A 23539-nucleotide genomic window follows, 5' to 3' on the forward strand; every position below is an offset into this window, starting at 1 on the left:
TCGGGCGTCTCCTCTAATCCCGTCGCTATCTTTAATAATGCCAAACAAATTCCGGTTACGTCTAAAACAAAACAAAAAAAACCCGCACAGCAAATGAAACTATGGCAGGTGCACGACGTCTTAAAAGGCTCCTCCTGCTGACTATGACAAAGGACCACAACGTCCCGCTCCGTCACGTTTTCTACATCCCTACAAGGATAGTAATACCCGGGCATAGTTTCGTGACGCGCGACGGGGGGGGAGGGAGGGGAAGGGCCCTCCCGAGTTTACGTCAGAAGGAAGCGGTGCATTTTGGGGATTGTAGGCATGCTGGACTTCGAGGCCTCCCGCGCTGAGATGGTGAGATAGGGAATCGTTGTTCCAAGTCGACAAATGCGGAGGCGGGGGGCGCTTTTTAATTGCGGCTGTTTTGGAGGATTTGGTATTGGTTTCGGAGGTTAGGTGGAGGGAGAGAAAGAGAGACGTCTGCTGCTTTGTATGTTGTTCGGCTAAGAGGGCTTTTAGCAGGCATTTTAGCAGGCATTTCTCCTCCCCCCCCCCAAGATTTTCCGGAAACCCACTTTTCATTTACTCTGAATTGCAGATAACTCAGAAAAAAAATGTGCTGCTGAATTAAGCCTTCCGGCAACACCGTATTATTCCGTTTTGCAAATAGGCAGCAACGCCTCCCCCGCCCCGATGTATTGCATTTAGGATCTTTTATTCTGCAGTAACAGAGAGGATGGCGGCTTTGAGAATACAGCAAGGTTTGAAAGATAGATTCTGTTAAAAGGATTGCACAGAATTAAGTTCGTCCGTGATTGATAAGATAAAGTTGAGGGGAGAGAAGGGTTTCTAGCTAGAAATTCATGCCTGCTTGGGAATTATAGGTAGACGATGCTTTAGAGCAGGGGTCTTCAAACTTGGCCCTTTTATGACTTGTGGACTTCAACTCCCAGAATTCCTAAGACAGCGTGCCTGGCTGAGGAATTCTGGGAGTTGAAGTCCACAAGTCATAAAAGGGCCAAGTTTGAAGACCCCTGCTTTAGAGGTTTGCCAACTGTAATGGTGTAATTTGTGTAATGCTTCTGGTGGGACACATGAATATTTGTTGCTGTCCAAATATAAATTGGGCTTCCATTTCTCTCTTTCCCAGCCTTTCATTTCTCATACCTTTCAACTATGGTAGATGGTTCGTTTTGAAGGCCAAAACTTCGGTGGGCACCATTATGAAGGAAAGCTACTTGTTGAGGATAACTATGGAAATAATCACATCTCTCATACTCTGCATAATACAGATAGTCCACGAGTTATGACCGCAATTGAGGCCAAAATTTCTGTTGCTAAGTGAGACATTTGTTAAGTGAATTTTGCCCCATTTTATGACCTTTCTGCCATAGTTGTTAAGTGAATCGTTGCAGTTATTAAGTTAGTAACAAGGTTGTTAAGTGAATCTGGCTCCCCCATTAACTTGGCTTGTCAGAAGATAGCATGAGCCCAGGACATTGCAACTGTCATAACTATGAGTCAGCTGCCAAGCATTTGAATTTTGGATCACATCACCATGCAGATGCTGCAACGGTCATAAGTGTGAAAAACGATCATAAGTCAGTGTTTTCAGTGTTGTAACTTTGAATGATCACTAAATGAATTGTAAGTTACGGACTACCTGTAATGCATGTCTACTCAGAAAAAACCATTAAAATTTACCTGGAATATTTTTCTAAACAAACATAAAACTACAGCTTTAAGCTGCAATTCTAAATGATCCAATAATGTATGTCTCAACAAAGTATTCTGAAAGTACTGATTTACATTGGGAGGAAACTGAAAGGCAACATGTGTTCTCTTCTATTTAGATGGTTACTGTTTTCCAGATAAACTGTCCAAACCAGAAATTGGAATTCTTATCAAAATGTTTTCTGGTTCATCTTCATCTGCCCCAGCAAAAAACACTTCTTCTGTTGCATTTGATACCCACAATATCTGCCGCCTACTAACTAGAAGATCACAGGGATTTTATACCAAAGATGCTGGAACTGTTTATAGGAAAAACATGAGTCTCCTGAGGAAGCTAATATGCCAGGTAACAGCTATGGGAATTGTTCATAGGCAATATTTCTTATAGCTCAATCTATATATACCAGGTTTATTGACAACTTCTGCATAGAAACCTAGAATGAATTTCATATGTAGTTTATAAATTTGAGATTAAGTATAGGTTTAGTGCTGTTTCCTACACTTGTATGTTTACTAAAAATAGAAAGATGAAGTGTTTCTAAAGGAATTTTTTTTCATTGATTATTAATGCAATCAAGACTACAGAATACTTGGTACTAAAAATTCCAAACAAGTCTCTCATAGTGCATTCCTATATATAGCTACTTAGAAATAAGCCTTGTAGAATTAGATGAGATTTATTTTCCGGTACGTTTATATAGATGGAAGTTTTATTGACTCTTCTGGGTTTTTCAAAGCTTGCTGCAGTTCAGTCCTATACAGTACATCTTTATTCAGAAATGAACCTTACTTTGGTAAATCTACTTCTACTTAATCATGCATAGGACTGAAGCTAATGGTATGTAGTGCTGTGAGTCCCTGGAAACATGCCATACCATTGCCTATATTATTAGATATTTTATTTATATTAGATGTGGTTATAGCATAAGTAGGCTCAGACAAATTGCAAAATCAATTAAGACTGTATAGTTGGACTTTATGTATGAAGTTGGAAAATAAGTACTGTATATTATTTTCCATCTTTGATGCAAAATGTGGTGGAGAAATGCTTTTCTTAGTTGCTAGTTTATTTTTGCCGTAATTAAGATATCCTTTAATTAATACACCTCAGAGTTTAGTTTGAATATTATTTGTATCTATGGGGAAATTAAGAAAAATATGTCATTGTTTTTAAAATGTAATAGAGTGCATGTTTAACATTTTGTTCTAATTTATAAATCAATATAAATAAAGTTAAGGCATTTCTTCTTTAAATATCAAGTGATTTTTAAAAAGTCAAGAGTTCTTTGGTGGGGGAATGCTTTAAAGTCAATCTTGACTCCTGACGACTGCCTGGTCAATTCCCTGCAGTTTTCTTGGCAAGATTTTGGGACTGGTTTGCCATTTCCTTCCTTCCTAGGGCCAAGAGAGAATGACTGGCCCAAAGTCACCCAGCTACTTTTAATCATTCAAATAAGTTCTATTTTTGTAAATAGCTGGTTTTCTAGAAATATCTATTGTGACAGGTACCACACCTATTACATTTATGACATAGTACTAAAAATGGTTACCTTTTGCAGCAAGTTACTATGAAGATAACTCTCATGAATAGTTTAAATAAGTATTTTAAGCCCAATCTTTTTTATACTCATTATTGTTTCTTTCAGAAAACAACAACATTCAAGAATGTTTGGACTATACAATCTTCATCTCCAATTTCTTATCACAGTGGAAAAATTTATCTTGATAATTACCAGCGCTGTGTGAGCTGGTAATTATTCTCTTTAAAAGCCTTCTCAATTTCCTTTTAGAAAATATTGTAAAGAGATATTTATCTTTTTCTGAGTAATTCTATTAATTTTAAATGATAAAATTTAAACAGTAAAATATTAATAATATCTAGATATCCACAGGGGCATAGTATTGAGGGTAAAATTGGGTGAGGTGGCAATTCTATAGAGCTGAAGCCTGACTTACCTACTTGGAAAAGTTCTGTTTATATGCTGTGGCTTTTTTAGTTGACTCATGTCTAGGATTATATACGTTTGCTTTAAATTGTTTTTAACTTTTGTAGTTTTAGCTTGGGCGCTATATTTTATTATAAATGCCAAAAGACCTCAATAGCTAGTGGTACATTAAGTTAAATAAAAAAGTAACAAATTAATATCCTGGTATTTTTCTCTACTAATGCCAAATCAGGCAGAACATGGGACTTTTTGTCCAAAGTGGCCATGAGCGTTGGTGGAGAGACGTGAGAAAGCAGAACTGAAATAATTGCAGTCTTCTGGTAAAGATGAAAATTAGTATCAGAGAGCGGCAGGGGGAAGATCCCAAATGCTGATCATTATGAAGATTTGATAACAATTTATAATAGTTCAATCACGCCATTCATTCCCATCAGATGTCGTGGTAGCTACCAATGTAGATGACTTTAAAGGGCAGTTGGACGTATTTGGGAAAGGGATATCAGGCTATATCCTTGTTTCAGAATTCCCAAATACCAGTTGCTGTGATGTTAGGATAAGAGATTAAATGTTCATTTGCAGCCTGTGAGTTTTCTAGATGAATCTGCTTGGGCACCAAGGCTTATTCTTACATTTTACTACTTCACAAAGGGACTTACTTAGTTTGGTTTAGCATGTTATGTCCATATAAACCTTATGTGATGCAGAATGTTAGCCAAGATAGGACTGTTGCCTATTCTGACAGTGTGCTTGTGCTCTTAGTAAATAAGCAGGATTGTTTGGATAATAGAAAGAGATATATTTTAATTTCCTGCTCCTTTTTGCCTCTGTCAGCATTACACCAGAGCCAAGAACAATTTATCAAATGCCAGGATGGCCTACCTCAGAAAAAATAGAAGATGCTTTATTATTGGAATGCCCTGTGGTAAGACTTTTTTTAAAAAAAGAACTCTGCTGAGTATGACAAGTAGTTGATTCTCTTGTGTCATATCCAAAATATGCTTCCTTACTTGATCTTAGTTACAAGCACAACAAATTCAGTGAACTCTCAGAAACTTCCTTTGATGAATGAAAGCAGTATTTTAATACCAAGTTTATTGTTTGGGGTCTCCCTGTTAACATATTTACATGTACCTGCGGTTAGTTGGGGTCAAATATGTGTGAAAGCTGAAAGATGATTAGATAGGTAGATAGACAGACAGACAGACAGACAGACAGACAGACAGTATTTAGCTACTTTCCTAATGTACTGTTTTGCTGTCAGAATATACATTACAAGATGACAACGTTCAGTCCAATTTTTTGTGTGTGAATTACTTCAATCTTGGGTACTCCCATGTTTGAATTTAGTATCAAAATCTGATTACTATATGAAATATTATAGTCTAGTAGTACTTGGGGTAGTAAACTAGATATAGTATAGGACAGACCCAAATTGTTGAGAGAATGGGAGGGGCTGAGTCTCCCCCCTTGCTGCAGCAACCAAGGACAGGTGGGAGGAATGTAGGAGGAGACCTGCTTCTTCCCTACTGCCATTGCAGTAATGGACCTGGGCCCAAAAGAAAAGGAAGTGAGTGGTTAGAGCAAATATTGGAGAAGTCACCAGAATTGCCAAAGGCTCTGCTTCTGGCCTCTGGTCAAGGCTTTACCTGCCCCACTTCCAGGCAATCTGTAGCAGCTACAGCTCAGCTCCTCCCACTTTCTTGGCACTAAATTCTGCACTACTTGTCCATGGGTTCTCTAGGGATCTTGCCTGTATAATTAGATTTACTGAATGTGTGGGACAAGGATTGAGAAGCCCTGCGGCCATTATGGGCCCCAGGTAGTTACTTCACCTGACTCTTCCCTGATAGGAAGAGCAGAGTTCAGTGTTGGAGAAGTAGAGTTATTCTAGATCTAGAGTTTTGGATTACAGATAAACTACCTTGGCTTTTTGTCAACATACTGGAAGGAATGATAAATAATTTGTGCATCAGGGTTTAATAATATGCTTTAAAATTATGTATTAATGGGGGTTATTAATAATATGGACATTATGGGTTTTTCCCTTTAGAACATTTGAAATGTTAAATTATTTAGATGAAAATAATTTTTAACAAATGGATCCTTCAGGGTATTTTGAATTATAACTCACTTGCTATTGCTTGTGTTGGCTGGGGCATTCCACATCATCTGGAAGGCAGAAAGATTATTTTTGCCTGCTTGGGTGAACGTACCTGGATGATTTTTGCACATGGTGTTGAACAATCAGTGGCACCTCTATAAAAATGAAGGCCTATAGGAGTAAAAAGCATTCCCAACTGACTTCACAGATAGTCGTTGACTTACAACAATTTGCTTAGCAACTGTCTGAAGTTAAAACAACACTAACAAAGTGACTTACAACCAGTCTCGCACTTATGTCCATCACACCTTCCTCATGGTCACATGATCAAAATTTGAGCAGTTGGCAACTGGCATGTATTTATAATAGTTGCAGCATCCCAGGCCATGTTTGCAACCTTCCCAACTCACAGTTCCAACGAGTAAAAATCAAGAGAAGAGAATTACGGTACTTTATTGTCACTTTAAATGTACACTAATCAGCATACATTAGAATGAAATGGGGAAAGCCACATTCAGTTAACACTTGCATAATTCACCTCACAACGGCAGTGATTTGCTTAACAATTGTGACAAAAAAGATTGTAAAATTGGGCACAACCCATCTAACAACCATCGTTGCTTAACGATGGAAATTCTGGTCCCATCTGTGGTCATAAGTTAAGGACTGCCTGTACATGAATGCAGCCAATTGTAGTTTAATTCAGTAAATCATAGCTTAGAGAATTGTGGCATAGCATGACATAGGACCTTTCTCTGAATTTTGTAGAGCTAAAGTCCTTTTAATGCAGGGGGAAGTGTTGCCCAGGCCTTCAGACTACAAGCCTTCTTGGGCAGCTGTGACCGCTCACAACTGGCTTTTCCGTCTGTCTACAAATTCAGGAGAAATACTTGAAAAGGTGTACCTTGCTTCCCACTGCAAATTCAGGTAATCAAGGAATGCTTGAGGTCACATTACATTGCTGTGTTAAAAGGAATGAAACTCTTCATGTTTCTGGAGAGCAATCTGCTCTAATTTCAGTGCTTTTAAATGTAACCCTAAAGAGCGCGACCCATTCTGCTCATTAGACTTATTTCTAGATTTCTTCAGGTTAGTTAGCGGCACGTCTCTTCCCAATTGTCTCTACCTTTCCTACTCGATCCGGCACATGCTTTGGGGGCTGTCGGCTTAGTGGCCCAGAAAGAGGGCTTTTTCTGCCATGCTGTCTTTTTTTTTTTAATCTCATCCCCCTAAGTTTACATTAGTCCTGTCCGTGTTACCCTTCTGTAAAGCCTGGAAAGTTTATAGTTTATAGTTTATAGTTTATTTGATTTATATACCGCCCTTCTCCTTGGTAGGGACTCAGGGCGGTTCACAGGGCATATATAAAAAGAAAGACAATACAAAAATTAAAAAAGGATTAAACCCATGCCCAATTAAAAACAGTAATACAAATTTAAAAAACAATTAAAAACCCATAATCCCCTATCAGGCCAGACCAGCTAATTCGAACAGGTGGGTCTTCAGGCCCCGACGGAAAGTTCGGAGGTCTGGTGCCATCCGGAGCTCCACCGGCAGTTGATTCCATAATGCCGGAGCACCCACAGAGAAGGCCCTCCCCCTGGGGGCCACCAGTCGACATTCCCTGACTGGCGGCACCCTGAGGAGGCCCTCTCTGTGGGAACGCACAGGGCGGAGGGGAGTCGATGCCGGCAGCAGGTGGTCCCTGAGGTATCCCGGACCCATGCCATGTAGGGCCTTAAAGATCGTAACCAACACCTTGAACCTTAGTGTCTGAGCCTGGGACCATATGATGGAGCTCATCTCTTGCTGTAGGAATAATTGGTTGGATAATGCCTCACTGCCATGTGCTTTATTTGTTATATTTGCTACATTATTTATTGTAAACTATCTAAAGTCACATAAGATGGGTAGCTATACAAATAAAATACATTTTATTATTATGGTTGGTTGCACAGTCACCCAGATGTTCTGCCATTTTTGTCCACCTATCAAGTTCCCCGCAAGGACTTGGAAAAGGCTGATGGTGTTGTCTGTCGATGTTCAAAGTGTTGCCTCAGGATGTAAGCTGTTCCAAGTAAAGCTACCTTTTGCAATTGACTGGTGGTGATTTTGTTCTACTTCTGTTTGCAGGTCTTTGTATTTTGTGATTTTCTCCGGTTCTTCTATTCTGATGATTCCAGGTACTGATTCTGTCTTTGCTTTCTTTTGCTACCGTCATTATTATTATTAGACAACAGAGGAGAAGACTGTGGCAAAAGTAAAGAAAGATGGTATCATTAGAAATAGGCTTCTTGGTTGGAGCATCGCTTGAATGAAGGCTTGGGTCCGGGATATCTGAGGGAACACCTGCTGCCAGCATCAAGCTCCCTTCGTCCAGTGCGCTCCCACAGGGAGGGCCTTCTCAGGGTGCCGCCAGTAAAAGATTGCCAGTGGATAACACCCAGGGGGAGGGCCTTCTCTGTGGGTGCGCCTGACCTCTGGAACCAGCTGCCCGTGGAGCTCAGGACTGCCCCTGACCTCCGTTCATTCCGCCGGGACCTGAAGACCTGGCTCTTCGAGCTCTCTGGCCCAGGCTGAGAATTTTTAATTTTAACTGGGGTTTTTATTTTCTCTCAGGGTTTCATTTAATCTTTTTTAATTGTTTTAACTTTTGTATTGATTTTCTTTTAAATATCCTGTAAACCGCCCTGAGTCCTTCGGGAAAGGGCGGTATATAAATCTAAATAATAAATAAATAAATAAATGCCATCAGCATAGGTCAATTGCAAAGGCAGCCTTACTCAGAACAGCTTATGTCCTGCAATACATTTAACACTATCAAACAACAACATTTGGCCATCCCAGGTTATTGGTAAGGACTTGGTACATGGATAATTATGAATAATTAGTACTCTAAGGACCTACCTCAACCAGGTCCCCCAAGAAAGCAGAACCAGGTCCCCCAAGAAAGCAGAGGTCTGAGGAAAAATCCCACACAAGCAATATATCAAAAACAATATTCATTACTCCTCCCCCCAGGGTTGCAGGATCCATTTGAATCTCATCCAGTCCACAGGTGGTATACTGTTGGTAACTGACTCCTTTGGCACACTCTTCGAGGTCTCTCTCGGTTTCGTTTCCGTCTGGCTCCAAGCGCAAACCATCTCCTAGATAAGGGTGATGTTATTCGGGTGCATTCCTTCCCCTGGGTGAAGGGCAAAGTGGTAGGACAAAGCAAAGCATTCTCTCTCAACAGAATGGCAGGCCCCCCACAAATGGTTACAGACCCTGATATACAACAATCAGAAAAGCAATAGATTTCTTTAGGGATCTGACAACTATGATAGTTTGTGTGTCTGCACTTCGACCTACACTGACTTGCAAGTCCCTTTCGCTGAAATCAAATGGCTGGAATGACAAGTTTTGCACTCAGGACTAAGGTGTAAACTTTTAACACAGTGTAACTGTCTTTATTTGACAGCAGAGTTGAAACTGCAAGAGAAAATAGCTGCTTTGAATCAAACAAAGATACATTTCTAGGGCGGAAAACTCTCCTACGGTAGTTAAATAAAGCTGTGTTGTTTCTTAGCTGAATAAAAGATTTTATTCCCAATTGGCTTCCTAAAAATACACTATAATTCTATTTTTATGAGTTTTCTCTTTATTCCTTATAGGTACTTAAGTTGGGACATGCCTCAAGAGGTCATGGCAATAAAGTCAACTCAGCTAAAACTCCCAGCAGCTGCACGACAGGTATGTTGACATGGAAGTGTTTATGACTGCTCTTTAAAAAAGACGTGCTATTGCATTTTAGAGAAAGCCTGTTGCTTTCTCTTCATACTTACATGGCAACTGCATCTTTAAAGTACATGGATCCCTTTTGAACCCTTTTGAGGTTAGCACACAAGTTACTGCTCCATTGTGTTGCAGTTTTATTTTTTATTTTTTATTTTTAATCCCATTTATATCCCACCCTTCTCCGAAGACTCAGGGCAGCTTACAATCTAAGCACAATCAATGTGCTTAGCAATAGCCTTCATTCTATGTATATGCCTGCTTATTAGGGCTTTCGCCCCCCCCCCAGCGGCATTATTACAAAGTCAGCTTATTGCCCCCAACAATCTGGGTCCTCATTTTACCTACCTCGGAAGGATGGAAGGCTGAGTCAACCTTGAGCCTGGTGGGACGCGAACCTGCACTAATTGCAGGCAGCTGGTGTTACTTAAGGAGGCATTAGCCCACTGCTCCACCAAGGCTCTTCTACGAACAATGCAGTTGAGAACTTGCAAGCATGAGCCATACCTTAATCTAGCCTTCCCCAATTTTAATCCTTCGACTTTTCAGTGATACCTAAGTGGAGACTTAGCGGGGAAGGTTAATATTATCCGTGTCATTTTGAAAGGTGGAAAACAGATGAGTGCATATGTTTTGTAAGTATTCTAAAAAAATTAGGAAACGTACAGATATGAATGTCAGTTTTACACTATGTCTTGCATCTTGTTTTCTTAGACAGGCATCCAGCAGTCTGTACTGTACCTTCTCGCTATATTCAGAGTTTGGCCACTTTCATTTGTGGGCATGCTGGAGCTTGACAAAAGGGTAAGTTTATTGTCTTAGTGATGCTCTCCTCTCTAGTCATACCTGAAAGTAGATCAGTATTCCATGCGCTCCATTGTCCTGAAACAATTAGCAATACTTATTTAAATTTAATATTAACATGCCATCCTTATTTTACTTCCAGTAGAGAGGGGCTATAGCTTAATGGTGGTTACCTGCTTTCCATGCCGAAAGTCCCAGGTTCAGTTCCAGGCATCCCTCCTGAAAAGGCTCTTAGGAATGACTGTGAAATACATGGAAAGAAATTGAGAACTACTGAGCAGCAGAGCAGATGGTCCTTAACTAGACGGAAAATTGTGTGGATTGGGAGAAAATAGCTACTGACAGCCTCATACTGACAATTCTTCAGGTCATATTTTGTTATGAGTTGATCAGATGCTGGAATCCTCAAGTGATCGCTTGACTAATGAGATTTTTTTTCCCCCTCAAACCAGATCTTTGGAAATAGTATGGCAGATGTTTCGGTATCTCATGAAATGCTGATTGTAACACACAGCACAGGCCATGTCAGATTGTATAGCTTCCAGGCAATCTCTGAACGGGTAATAGCATACTATTACAATACTTTATTCATTTTTTTTAGTATCACTCTGAGCTTATATGAGATTTTTAAGTGAATTTTAACTTTTGCTAGTGAGGGCATGTGCAGACAATTTACTATCCACCTAACCACTAACCAAAAAGCATGTTTGGATCCAAATTAAAGAGGAGAAAAGACAATTTTTTTAAAAAAACAAACCAACCTATTTTTTATCCTTTTCCTTTTTTTGGTTTTTATTATTTTTATTACATTTAAAGATTGCTTCATTTAATTGGGTTTCTTTTAGTGTATTTAGATGTTTTGTCAACATTTTGCATTTTTAGAAATAAATGCTTGGATCCAAGCCAGTGCAGTGTAGAGAACATACATTTAATTTCATTGGCAATGTACTATTGAAGATCATTTGACCATTTTAATTAAGAAACAAGGGTATAATTTTAAAATACAATTTGAGGTTGCAATCTCATGCATACAGTTATCCAGGAATAAATATAGGTAAATCTGCACAGATAAGATGCCTAACATTGATTATAAATCAACATGGACCTCGATTAGATGAGTATGCAAGCATTCAACTAGGCCCGTGGTGGCGAACCTATGGCACACGTGCCACAGGTGGCACGCAGAGCCCTCTCTGTGGGCACACACGCCGTCACTCAAAGTCCTAGGCCTTCAGCTGGGTTTTATAAAACCTTTTTGCTTTAGGCCTCTGCCGCTGTGTGGGGGGAAAAAGGTTCAATCAATCAATTTCAACTTTTTGCGGGAAAAAAAAGACCTCGCAAAGTTGGAATTAATTCATTGAACTTTTTAGTCCCACCCAGTCTGCCGTTACCACCCCAGCCACACCCACCAATTGGCCACACCCACCCAATTGGCCATACACCCCGGCACCCAACAATACATAAGTGGGTTTTGGGTTGCAGTTTGGGCACTTGTCTCTAAAAGGTTCACCATCACTGAACTAGGCCATTATATATGTGCAATAGAATTAATCAGATGTGATATTATTTTTAGTTCATGGAACACCAGGTGGATTTGGGACAGGAATACAGCTGGAATGGCAAAGTTGGGATTGTGGGAAAATACCCTTTCGGCATTCCGTGTAACATTAAAATAACAGGTATTTATAAAGGCTTATTGTTCATCAGCATAACTGGTTTGATTTTAGGCTTTGTTTAAAAATGCTAGCAGTCCCAACTGGTATTGGTTTTATAATCTGGTGGTATTTTTAGATATTATGTTATTCGTATTAGCCCTTCCCAGTGCAATCCTATAGACAAGTTAGCTCTTTGCATTCAGTGACAATCATTTCTAAGTAGGTGAATATCACATTGCAGCTGGTGAGATTGTGGGGTTAAAAACTGATACAATTTTTTAAAAGAATTACACTGACTGACTAGAATATTAAGGTGATGCAGTATTCTGCCGGTTTCCCACGAGAAAGTCAATAGGAAAGCCAGCAGAGAAGGTCACAAGTTGCTCAGGTAAAGTACCCCGCCCCCTGCCCTTTCTTTGCTCACACCCATCAAATCCTCTTTCCCCCTTCACTCACTCACACCTCCCAGCACTCCCAGTCACATATGTAACTAACAGGACCCTCCGGCCGCTCTGCACTTGAACACAAGCAAGCATGCACCCATCTCATACCCTCTTTCCCCAGCTTCCCTGAGTTTGCGCTGCACTTCAACAGCACCCTCTCCAACTTGCACGCCACCTGAACTAGGCTTCCCAGGGCTTCTTCCCACCTACCTGTGACGTTGTCGTGCTTCTTACCTTGCATTCCCCCCAACTTCCCACTGAACGACCTGTGGTTCTTGTAATTATAATCGCAGGCAGAACTGCCTGGATTGCCATCACAAGGCAATGCAGTCATGTGTTGTCACGCTTTACAGCTGCAACCCCAGTCCCAGTTGCCATCAAAATTCGAGCACGACCTGTATATGATAAAAACAGCAGCGTGTGCTACAGCAATAAGTAATCCTAATAGAAAATTAGATAAGATTTAAATGCCTGTGGAAAATAAAAAGGTACCACGATTTAAAGGAACATAACGTAAACACCCGGTGCATTCCTTTAAAAATGGAGCACCAATGTGAAAAATGCCCCTTTGTATCCAGTTGCCCTCCCATAGCTGGAGAGGGACTTTTCTAGACTTTGTAAGTTCATTCTACACTTTGAAGTGGTTTCAGAAACGTAGTGGCAAAGTCCTGCCATATTGTAACATTAGCCAAATCCAGTCAATAGTCTCTGTTCTGAACTGTTTTCATTGGGAGACTCATCTCCAACACATGGCTATAGCCCAAGCTGAACTACATTGGTTGTTTTGAAAAATACCATTTTCCGGACTGTTTTGTCCATCACTATCTATCCATCTCTTCAACAGAAATTGTTTGCAATGTTTGTGTTAACTAGTTATAAGGAGATAGAAGCAATGTGTAGCTCTCCAGATGTCACTGAACTCAGTTCCTATCAGTGGTAACTAGCTTGACAAAGGGTGAAGGATGCTGGGAGCTGTACCCCTACAGCATCTGGAGGGCTACACCTAGTTAATTTCTGTTATACAGCAATTCTCCTGTATAAGCTTCCAGCGATCCATTATGTTTTTAGGAGGACAGTTAAAAAAACAATTGAGCATATATGTCTCCGTATGTAGCATATGCATGTATATATGCACATGTATGCACATTAAACTAAAGTGTTCTTATGTGGCAGGGTGTGTGTGAATGCAGTTTTTTAAAAGTATATATTTATACGTTTTTTAACATGTGTTTACATATCACATACAATAGCAACTATTTTGACTGGATAGGGACAACTTTCAGGAAAATTCCATTGTTAAGTAAGTTTCAGCAGCATTAGTTACTTGAAGAGGATGCATTGAATACTGCAGAATTATGTCACTACTTCCATTCTGTTTCAGAGTCTCTGGATTTTACCTACTCTACTGAGCTATAATATTGTTTTAGTTTGACTTACTATGTTGTGTATGCCCACCACTATATTTTATAAGCTTTGGTTTATGGCTTACCAGATGGCATGACTCAGGCCATTGTGGCTTCTTCAGCAAACCATTGTTTAACCAAACAGAGCAAAACACAAAATCCCACTTATAAAAATCTTTAATTCAAATCAGACGCTACTGTCATTCTTCTGGAGTAAATGTGGCACAGTAGAATCAGAACAAAGCAGGACCAACAGCAATATATTTTTATTTTTGGATCTCAAGACTTCTTGAGAATTTTGTGTTTTCAGTAAAATTAAGAAACATAGCAACATTTTGCTTATGTTTACATTTTTACTAGGGCAGATTATTTTTGCATTCAAATGTAAACTTTTATTATTAATGGAAATATTGCTCTGTGCTTGGCAAAACATTTCTAACGTTTTTGACCACAGACTTTGGGTTATCCAAAATTTTCATCATTAAAACCAATGAAGAAAACTTTCACGTGAATATAGAGCAGTTTTATAGAGATTTAGCTGTCATGACTTTCCCCCCCCCCCAAAATGTAGAAGCAATAGAATAATGTGATGAAAATGTTTCAGATATGATCTATAATTAACTTACTTGGTGGCTGTAGTGCACATATGTCCAGATAGCATAACTGTTTTTCCAATAATAAGTTTATATTACTGTGTAATTTTTATTATTTCTTTATAATACTTAAGGGAAGTTGATTCCTTGTGTTGTTCATTAAGTTACTCAGATATTCACTTAAAGTTTTTCTAACTGAATGCAAAATATCATGGTTTGTAATGATCACTGCATTATAAACTGGAGAACAATTTTTCTGCACACAGTGCGAATTCAGGTTTTATTTTGATTGACGAGCAGAAGAATAAGTAAAATGATAAAGCTGTTCGTGTGAATATGTTTATTAATATTCTCTCATTTTGGCAGACACTCCAGATCTTCTTTTTGAAGTCTCATCCCTCGAGAGCGCGTTTCAGATTGGAGGATATCCTTGGCACTATATCATTACACCTAACAAGAAAAGTCAGGAAGGAATCTTCCATGTTTGTTCTTTAAAGGACCACACTTTGGTAACATTCAAATGCAGTGAATGACATGTTTCCCTCAGGAATGATAGCAGAACTAAAATGTTAGTGTTTTCCTCAATAGTGCCTTTCATCAAAGCGTTTTATTTATATCGAAAGTTAATGACCATCATAATATTGAATGATTGGGCATGTAGAAAATGAGACATGATCAAGTTGAGGAATTTTTGAATTTCATTCTGAAAAACATCCTGAAAGGGCATAGCCCACTGAGGGGTGTATCCAAAAGCAAAGCAAGCAAGGCCAACAATTATGATTTTGATCCACGTTTCCCCTTCCCATCTGGAATCTATCTACTTATCCATATGTAGTGCATAAATAGGTTGCGCGGAATTTAGCTGAGCGCATTCCTGGAAAAGCGTGAGTAGCGTTTTAATGCTAAAGAGAGAATTTAAATGTCACTTGATCTCATTCCAATTCAGAATTGCATTTTCAGATGACTGTACCCTCTCCTTAGATAAATCCTATAGAAACATTGCTTTCCATTAGCTTCAGTTTTAGTTCTTCAGATCTTTGCAGAACTCTCACTGCCCATGACAAAAGCATCTGTTATTCTTAAATCTAACCAATAAGGAATTTAAAGCTTAATGAATTTGGAACAGGACCAAGCTGGAGCAACAGTTCCAGAAGCAGAGCCAGCAAAACTTTCTAAAGATTTTTCAAGAATGGCAGAACACCCATAGAGTCTAAATAAGAGCTGACACAAATAAGTGAAGTTGTGGGTTTGGTCTGGGAGAACGTGTCGGGATTCCTAAAACGTGATAACCATCTATATCCATAACTCCAACAGCCTCTTTAAGAACATTGGGCTGTGCAGATGATAGTCTTTTTCAGCATTTGCTGTTTTCAGCATGAGTTGAGATTTAAATCTTTAATGTTTAACGTTTAAATGTTAGTTTAGATTCAAATTTAAATCTAAATTCTGTTGATTTAGGCAAAGAATGGCATACAGGATATGAAATGTTGTTCACTGGAACCTGACAGGATATCTTTCCACCCAGATAGTTCAGGAAGGATGCTACATGTGGGTCCAAATTTAATTAAGTAAGTGATTTCTGAAAACTGCTTTGCCTCAGAAAGAAAGTAATTTGCTCATTCTGGGTGGGATTGACTGTTCAGATTGAATATCTGATCCATAAAAGCTCAGAGCTACACCGTGGCATTGGGGTGGGAATAGATGAATGAGAGCCACCGGTAATAAGGAACGGGCAAGCTATTCCAGGGTTTACATGATAGTTTAGATGACAAAAGTAGGTCTTTTTAAGGCCAGTAGGGTGAGGATAAGTCTGTTTTGTTGCAGAGGAAGAGAGCCTTGACAGGAAAGGCTCTCTTTCTGGTCCTCCAGATAGCACTCTGTCATGGATGGGACCGGATCACGCCTATAACTACTGGCTCTAACAGGACAGATGGATTCCACTGGGAAGAGACAGTCCCATAAATAACTTGGTCCCAAGTCATATGAAAAAATAGTCATCACTTTTTTCAGTGCCGCTGTAACTTTGAACAGTCACTAAACAAATGGTTGTAAGCTGAGGACTGTTTGTATGCTATTATGTATGCTACTCTGAGGAAGCACCGAGCTCTTTCAAAAGATCCTTTTTTGGGGGAAAAAGCAGTGTTTGGCTCCACCATGCAGTAGCTTGTTCAAACAACCACAACTTCATTTCATTCCAGCATATAAACCGTTATTAGTCAGAGTGAAACCTACAGTAAAGCAGGTGAGGGTTTGGACAGAGGGAGCTATAGGAGCATTACAAGACTGCTTGGAGTGCACAGATTGGGGCATGTTTAAGGAAGCAGCTACTGATAACCAACATACAAATGTTGAGGAGTATGCCACCACAGGTGTCTGCATATATCCAAAAGTGCCTAGAAGATGTCTGTGTCCTGAAAAGCATTTTTGTGAGGGCGAATGAAAAACCGTGGCTGACTTACGAGGTCCACAAGATGTTGAAAGCACGGAATGTGGCTTTTAAATCTGGTGACATGCTGGCACTTAGAACAGCCAGAGCAAATCTGAAAATCGCCATAAAAGGTGCAAAGCAAGCCCATTGCCAGAAAATTCAGAACTTTTTTGAAGACCCTACAAACACCAAGCGTATGTGGAAAGGAATCCAGACCATTGCGGATTACAAAGTGATTCCACCGAGATGCAAGGACGACACAGACTTCCTAAACAAACTGAATGCATTTTTGGGTAGATTTGAGACATCAAATAGCACTCCTGCTAGGAAAGCTGTGCCCCATCCTGACGAGCAAGTGCTAAGCTTTGCTGTCCGGAAAACAGTGCAGAAAGTTAACATTCAGAAAGCAGCAGGCCCAGATAACATCCTTGGATGTGTCCTTAGGGAATGCGCAGATGAGCTGGCTTGTGTTCTCACAGACATTTTCAATGTCTCATTGCAGCAGACAGCGGTCCCATCGTGCTTTAAGATGGCCATCATCTTGCCAGTGCCAAAAAAAGTCCACAATTACAGGCCTCAGTGTTTATCGTCCAGTTGCATTGGCATCCACCATTATGAAATGCTTTGAGAAGTTGATACCAGCATTTGACCCGCTTCAGTTTGCCTACTGACCAAATCACTCTGCGGAGGATGCTATTTCTTCCGTTCTCCATCTGAGCTTGAACCACTTAGAGCAGACATGTCAAACTCGCTACGTCACATGACGTCACACAACTTATCGGGACGGTTTTGCCATTGCCGGCAATGGAGTGGGCGCAGCTTCCGGATGATCCATCCGGCCCGCGGGCCGGCAGTTTGACACCGCTGACTTAGAGGAAAGAAATACTCATATGCATTTGCTGTTTGTCAACTTCAGTTCGGCGTTTAACACAAATCATTCCGCAGCATCTAGTAGACAAACTGGGCGTTTTAGGCTTAAACACTCCTTTGTGCAACTGGATTCTTGATTTTCTTACCAACAGGTCCCAATATGTGCGAGTTGGAACAAATACCTCTAATACCATTTTCTTTAAGCACAGGTTCTCCTCAGGGCTGCGTCCTAAGTCCGTTGCTGTTCACCCTGTTGACCCAGGACTGTTGTGCTAGGTTTGCCACCAACCATATTGTGAAGTTCGCAGATGATACAACAGTAGTGGGCCTTATTCATGATGACAAGGTGGAAGCTTACCGCAAGGAGGTTGAGGGGTTGGTGAAATGGTGTAACGAAAACAGCCTAGTTTTAAATACTGGAAAAACCAAATAGATCATTGTCAATTTCAGAAAAGGCAGGCACAGCCACACTTCTCTGTGCATTAATGATTCACCTGTGGAGTTGATTACCAGCATCAAATTCCTGGGTGTGCAGCTAACGGGTAGACTGGCTTGGTCACTCAACAGTGAGAAATTGGTGAAGCGGGCCCAGCAGCGCCTGCATTTTCTGCATCGCATGAGAAAAGCTCATCTTCCTTCCCCTGTCCTGACCACTTTCTACAGGAGGACGATCAAGAGCATCCTGTCATACAGCATCACTGTCTGGTTTGGAAGCATCACTGCTTCAGACAGGAAGGCAGTGCAGAGAGTGGTGAGGATGGCTGAAAAGATCATTGGAAGTTCCCTCCCTCCCATCCAGGACATAGCACAGAAGCGTTGCTTGAACAGGGTCCGTAAGATTATCTGGGGACACGACTCATCTTCTTCACAACCTGTTTTCCCTGTTACCTTCTGGGAGGAGGCTCCGTGGTATCCGTAGCAGAACATCCAGATTCAGCCATAGTTTCATTCCATACAGCATTAACCTTGTGAACTCTCAGACTTCCTCCTTCCGTTATATATTCAAGATGGACAGTATTTAATATTTGTTACGTATATGTAGGGTGTGGATCTATACATATGTTGTTATGTATGTGTTTCACTTTGAGAGCGGGCAACTAAATTTCATTTTTGATGTGTGCCGTTGTGCCCACAGTAAAAAAAAATGACAAAGTTTATCTTCTATAAGGAATAAAAGCAGTAAAATTGGTATTTAGGCGGGGGAGGGGGAGTACTTTCAGCTTTCCCCATTCTTGTGAATGTGATCCCTATGGGGTTTTTCTCTCTACAGAGTTCTGAAGTTGAAGGAAACTGAAAGTGCCAAGCAGCAAGAAGTCACGGAAGATTTTATCATAGAAGCCAACAGGGAAAATAATGTGAGATTATAAAAAAGAAAAGTGAATGAAATCGTTATTCTTTAAGGAAAACATAATTCATTGGGAGAGTTTCTGTTCCTGAGGCCTGAGTCAAACATTACATATATAATAATGGCTTATTAAGTAGATGACAGTTGGCTGGATTCATAAAATATGCTAAGCACAAACCAAAGCCTCCTCACCATAATGGCTATCCTTTAATCGAGTTCCTCTTGCTAAAGGATAAATTGGACAGGAGATGTAACATATCAGAAGAATTTGGAAAAAAATCACCTTGCAGCTATATTTTCTGTTTTTCTGCAGGGTGATTTTTTTTTCATTTCTCAAAGGTAGAAACTCTTCAAATAGAGGTAAAACAAATGTTCAGTTAGTGTTGTCTTTGGTTGTTCATTTATCAAAATAACACAAAAACCCTCTTATCTCCATATTTTTAATATCAAAGGTGAACAATTCTGTAACAGTAACAGCATCTGGCCGAATAGTGAAGAAGCGTTTTAAATTATTGGATGATGACCCTGAGCAAGAGGTAAATTCAGTTTGGAGATAGTTGGCAGACATTTGATCCTGAATTAGGCAAGTCAGAGAAATGACCCACATTAGCTGGGTAGAGTTTGCATGTGCCTACAAACTGTTGTTTATGTTTGTATGCCATAATTTCTTAACCGATATATCCAGGAATATGCTGGGGATTGCTCTTTTTTGCAAGAGAAAGAGATAAAGCAAGCATTTTTTATTTTATTGTTGACCTCTGATCTGTGAGGAATCTTTCTGTGAATTATTATTGTGTTAATAGAACTTAAAGAATGTGAGGGCTGTTAAATTCTAGAAATTTAAGCTGGGTTACTGCCTTTAGGAATCCTGGAAAGAGATGTGAGGAATTAACTTGGTTGTTGATTATCCACTTAATCTCGCAAGCTCTTGCCAGAAACCAATTCTATGCTGTTGAAGAGCATGCAGGTCACAAAAAGATGATAAATAATGCAAAGAAAATAGTTGAGATCTGAGCTGAGCAATGTGTCCCTACATCATTAGCAATGTATTTTTGGAAATCATTTTTCACTTACTATTAGGAACTGTAGCCGAGATGACACAGCCACAAGAATTCTAATTCCTCAGCTTCTAGAAATCATTTCCAGCCTTGTTTCCATGGAAATGAATATAGTTGGGGAGTGAAAACATGGCAAGAACTGTTTGAGGCTTTTAAAATCCGTAATTCATTTATACTCAATTACCAAATTTAAAAAAGAGATCACAGAAAAGCAAGTCCCCAAGCTTTACCCAAAGCATACCTTTTCTTTGGTTTTACAGCCTTAAATTATATTTTACAGAAGGAAGTTATTTAAAATACTTGCCTGTATTTAACTGGGGGATATAAATGCAAATATTTCTTCAGTCCATTTAAACATTTAGACATTTATGTTTCCCCCCCCCCAACAACTCATTTAGGCATCCCATGTTTTAAGACTTATTTTAGAATAAATCTTAAAACATGGGGTGCCTAAATGGGTTGTCCGTGTGGTGATTTCATTGTAACAGTTATGTACAATATTTATTTGGGTAGTTGCTGCACTCTTGGTTTTTCCCAAAACATCTCTCAATATCTTAAGCTACAGAGGAATGTAAATTGCAAATCAAATCCCGATGATGTCAGTGGTTCTGTGCCCATCTGTTATTTAAGTTGATTGTAAATGTTATCACACATATAATAAGGGAACCAATGTGATGTTGAATTAGAAGCAGAGAGACCTACGATCTATCCCACGCTTAGCTGTTGGAAGCTCACCGGCTTCAGCTCCTGAATGTCAGGATGCAGATTCACTAAATAAACTTGATAATGTACAAGTAGATGCTCAGATGAGTAGAGCCTTGTTCATTGGAATGGAGAGGGCCTACCTGCACTCATTTTGCCTTTCTACACACAGAATGCTTAACAGTAAGGCCACTGGAACTGCTATTTGAGTACCTAAAGTCAACTGTAGAAATAATGCATCCTTCCAGAGATCGCAAGTAAACTGGACTAAAAATGTAGACTATGACCAGATGAATGAGAGTAAGCTTTTAAAAATTTAGGGAACATTTCCTTGTTTTTTATGTTTTAAATTTTGTACTGAAAGTAGAAGATTCTTTAAAATGTGACTAATGTTCCCATTGCTGTTTTTGTTTTTTAATGGCAAGACCTTCAAAATTGTCGACTATGAAGATGAACTGAACTTGCTATCTGTTGTGGCTGTTACTCAGATAGGAGTTCATGGGGCAGCTCATCTTGACTTCCATTGTAATGAGCAGGGTATTCAGTTGAAGAGTTTTCCTTTTGTGGAGTCCTGGGATGTGGTAAGTATAATTTAGGATTTCCTATTAATGTTCTTACTATCAACGTGCTACTGTAGCTTAGCTCTAATGACGTGATACTGCTGAGCCCTTCAAATGCTAAGGATAAAAATTATCAAGAAGTGGGATAAGTTATAAAGGAGTTATAGAAAGATAAGAATGCAGCAATCTGGAAGGACCGCTGATGCATTCCTGTTAGATGCATCTGATTTCTTTCCAGAGCTAAGTTTTGTAGATTTCAATTTTTTTGAAACTATGAGATACACACTTCCCTCCAAAGAAGCTTTGCAATTTAAAAATAAGCTTTAAGCATCTCTGTAAGTTGAAGGACAGGTGCTTTTGGTCATTGAGTAAATGTATAAATGCCTTTTTTTTAAAGGACCCCAGTTTGAAGAAAAGGGCAAAACGTGCTTTTAAAGCTTTAACGTGGAAAAAAAATATGTCCACAGCTGAAATTCAGACAAAAGATGGACTTAACGATTATTCCAGTTCTTGTATGTATGTTATTGGCAATGTGTGAAAAGCTGGCATTGTATAGAATGCCTAGGAAATCTATAGAATCTGTGATATTTTTAGGTGAAGTATGAAATGTCTGTGTTATTTTAATATGCTATACACTGTCCTAGGTATTTATTGTACATTATGCATTATTGTACTAGGCATTATGCAGAATGACAAGAACTATTTAGGCAAAGAATGAAAAAAGAGTGTCAAGAAAAGGGTTAGGGTTAGAGTTAGGGGTGAGGCTAACCCTTACACTTTATTGTAAAGACATATATGAAAATGAAAGAATGCTACCATAGAAGATCCAGTAACTTACCAATAATCTGGAAGGTGTTAAATGTTTTATCACCACAAAGAGTTTACGTGTCGTATAGATGCATTCTCACCATTACTTGAAGTGAAAATTGTGTTTCTGTTCTCTTAATGCAGACGTACAGCCATGAAGTTCACTTTGATAGACATATAGTGCTGCACATACAACAAAAGCCCCACAGGATGTTCAGTTGTCACATATACCAGATGACCTGCAATAGTGAAAAAGATGACAATATAAAGAAGGGCAAAAGAAGAGCATGTGCTTGGTCAAAAACTGGGGGGAAATACTGAATATTTTTAGAATTCACCTTAATTTGGAGACTTTGCTGTGGACAGTATCTAAAGATGTGCAAGTCTCTTTTTATGCAATGTAATAGTAGTAACTTATTCTTCTTTGTATAAATGTAATTCTTTTTAAACTGCTTTTCAGCCTTTGGGCTAAGATCAAACGTACTGTAGTACAAATTATTTTAAACGTTTATTTTTTAAAAAAACAGTTAAGTAGCAAAATTGTAATTGCCAGAGCTGTATGTATTTTTTTTTTGTAAAATACAAAATGGCTTAATTAACATTGCTGGGAGAATTGTGCGGAATGTAAATTCAAACTACAATTTTGGCTGTCATTTTATGAACTTGGAATTTAAATCATGTTTAAATTCTATTCTATATGGAGCAAATAATACTCTTAAGTTAGGTAGGGGCTTACTCATGATTATCCATGCTCTGCTACAGCTAGACACTGTATAAACACTAATTGACAGGGTTGCACTTCTTCTAACAGGCAGTGAGGGAGCTGACCTTACTTCTTCTGTCAGTAGATAACTGATCACTTGTCAGTCATCTGAAGAAGATTGTCAAATGGGATACCCTTTAGAAGTAATACTGTGAGCAGCAGTCCACTACTATCAGTAAATGCCTTGGGGGTTTTTTTGGTTTTTTTTTTTTTGCTATTTTACAGTTATACAGAAATAGATTGGAGTAGAGTGATTAAGGCTTAAGAAATTGGCTGTTCATCCTCCTGCTGCATGATTTTGCCAATATTTTGCCAGGTATCTTGTTTTGGGAATTTTCGGTTTTTAGCTTCCTCTCCTTTTAAAAGAAAAAAAAATCACTTCTGAAAAATGTTCCTGAAAATTAATTATGTTTGATTTCCGCCCTACTGTCACTGTTTTATTGAAAGATGTTCGTTTATGTTAGAACATGTAAAACATTCTCACTCATTCATTTTAATATCCTGGCATTCTGTTAACTGAAAATAAATATTTCTTAATAATTATACCTATGCTTTGCTTTATACA

General features: G+C 39.1%; 1 protein-coding gene and 1 long non-coding RNA gene across 5 annotated transcripts; one reads left to right on the forward strand and one right to left on the reverse strand.

Annotated features, from left to right (window-relative positions):
- The first annotated feature begins 309 nt into the window (after nucleotides 1-309).
- On the forward strand, nucleotides 310-23519 carry DCAF17 (DDB1 and CUL4 associated factor 17). 2 transcript variants are annotated; one of them, XM_083349225.1, is made up of 15 exons: nucleotides 310-339; nucleotides 1839-2065; nucleotides 3366-3469; nucleotides 4497-4587; nucleotides 6557-6693; nucleotides 9423-9501; nucleotides 10258-10347; nucleotides 10800-10907; nucleotides 11921-12026; nucleotides 14808-14950; nucleotides 15900-16009; nucleotides 19010-19094; nucleotides 19537-19620; nucleotides 21270-21425; nucleotides 22356-23519. In XM_083349225.1, the coding sequence occupies exons 2-15, from the start codon at nucleotides 1895-1897 to the stop codon at nucleotides 22530-22532; spliced, it is 1641 nt and encodes a 546-aa protein (XP_083205351.1). In that variant the 5' UTR covers nucleotides 310-339; nucleotides 1839-1894; the 3' UTR covers nucleotides 22533-23519. The 2 variants fall into 2 exon arrangements, with proteins under 2 accessions (XP_083205351.1, XP_083205352.1); XM_083349226.1 differs by lacking the exon at nucleotides 310-339 and adding an exon at nucleotides 1229-1326.
- LOC310632185 lies at nucleotides 7505-22340 on the reverse strand. Of its 3 annotated transcripts, none has more exons than XR_014490804.1 (3): nucleotides 22243-22340; nucleotides 10521-10588; nucleotides 7505-8953 (listed from the first exon to the last, which is right to left on the reverse strand). It is a non-coding gene; the product is annotated as an uncharacterized lncRNA (long non-coding RNA). The 3 variants fall into 3 exon arrangements; XR_014490805.1 differs by lacking the exon at nucleotides 7505-8953 and adding an exon at nucleotides 10014-10425; XR_014490806.1 differs by lacking the exons at nucleotides 7505-8953; nucleotides 22243-22340 and adding exons at nucleotides 10014-10425; nucleotides 12680-12834.
- Nucleotides 23520-23539: the final 20 nt, after the last annotated feature.

Source organism: Vipera ursinii (genome assembly GCF_947247035.1).
Source record: "Vipera ursinii genome assembly, chromosome: 1".
Taxonomy (NCBI): Eukaryota; Metazoa; Chordata; class Lepidosauria; order Squamata; family Viperidae; genus Vipera; species Vipera ursinii.

Coding starts and splice junctions, on each gene's coding strand:
- DCAF17 (XM_083349225.1), top strand. CDS start 1,895: ATGTTTTCTGGTTCATCTTCATCTGCCCCAGCAAAAAACACTTCTTCT. Junction 3,470..4,496: donor TACCAGCGCTGTGTGAGCTG/GTAATTATTCTC, acceptor TGCCTCTGTCAG/CATTACACCAGAGCCAAGAA. Junction 16,010..19,009: donor GTGGGTCCAAATTTAATTAA/GTAAGTGATTTC, acceptor TTCTCTCTACAG/AGTTCTGAAGTTGAAGGAAA.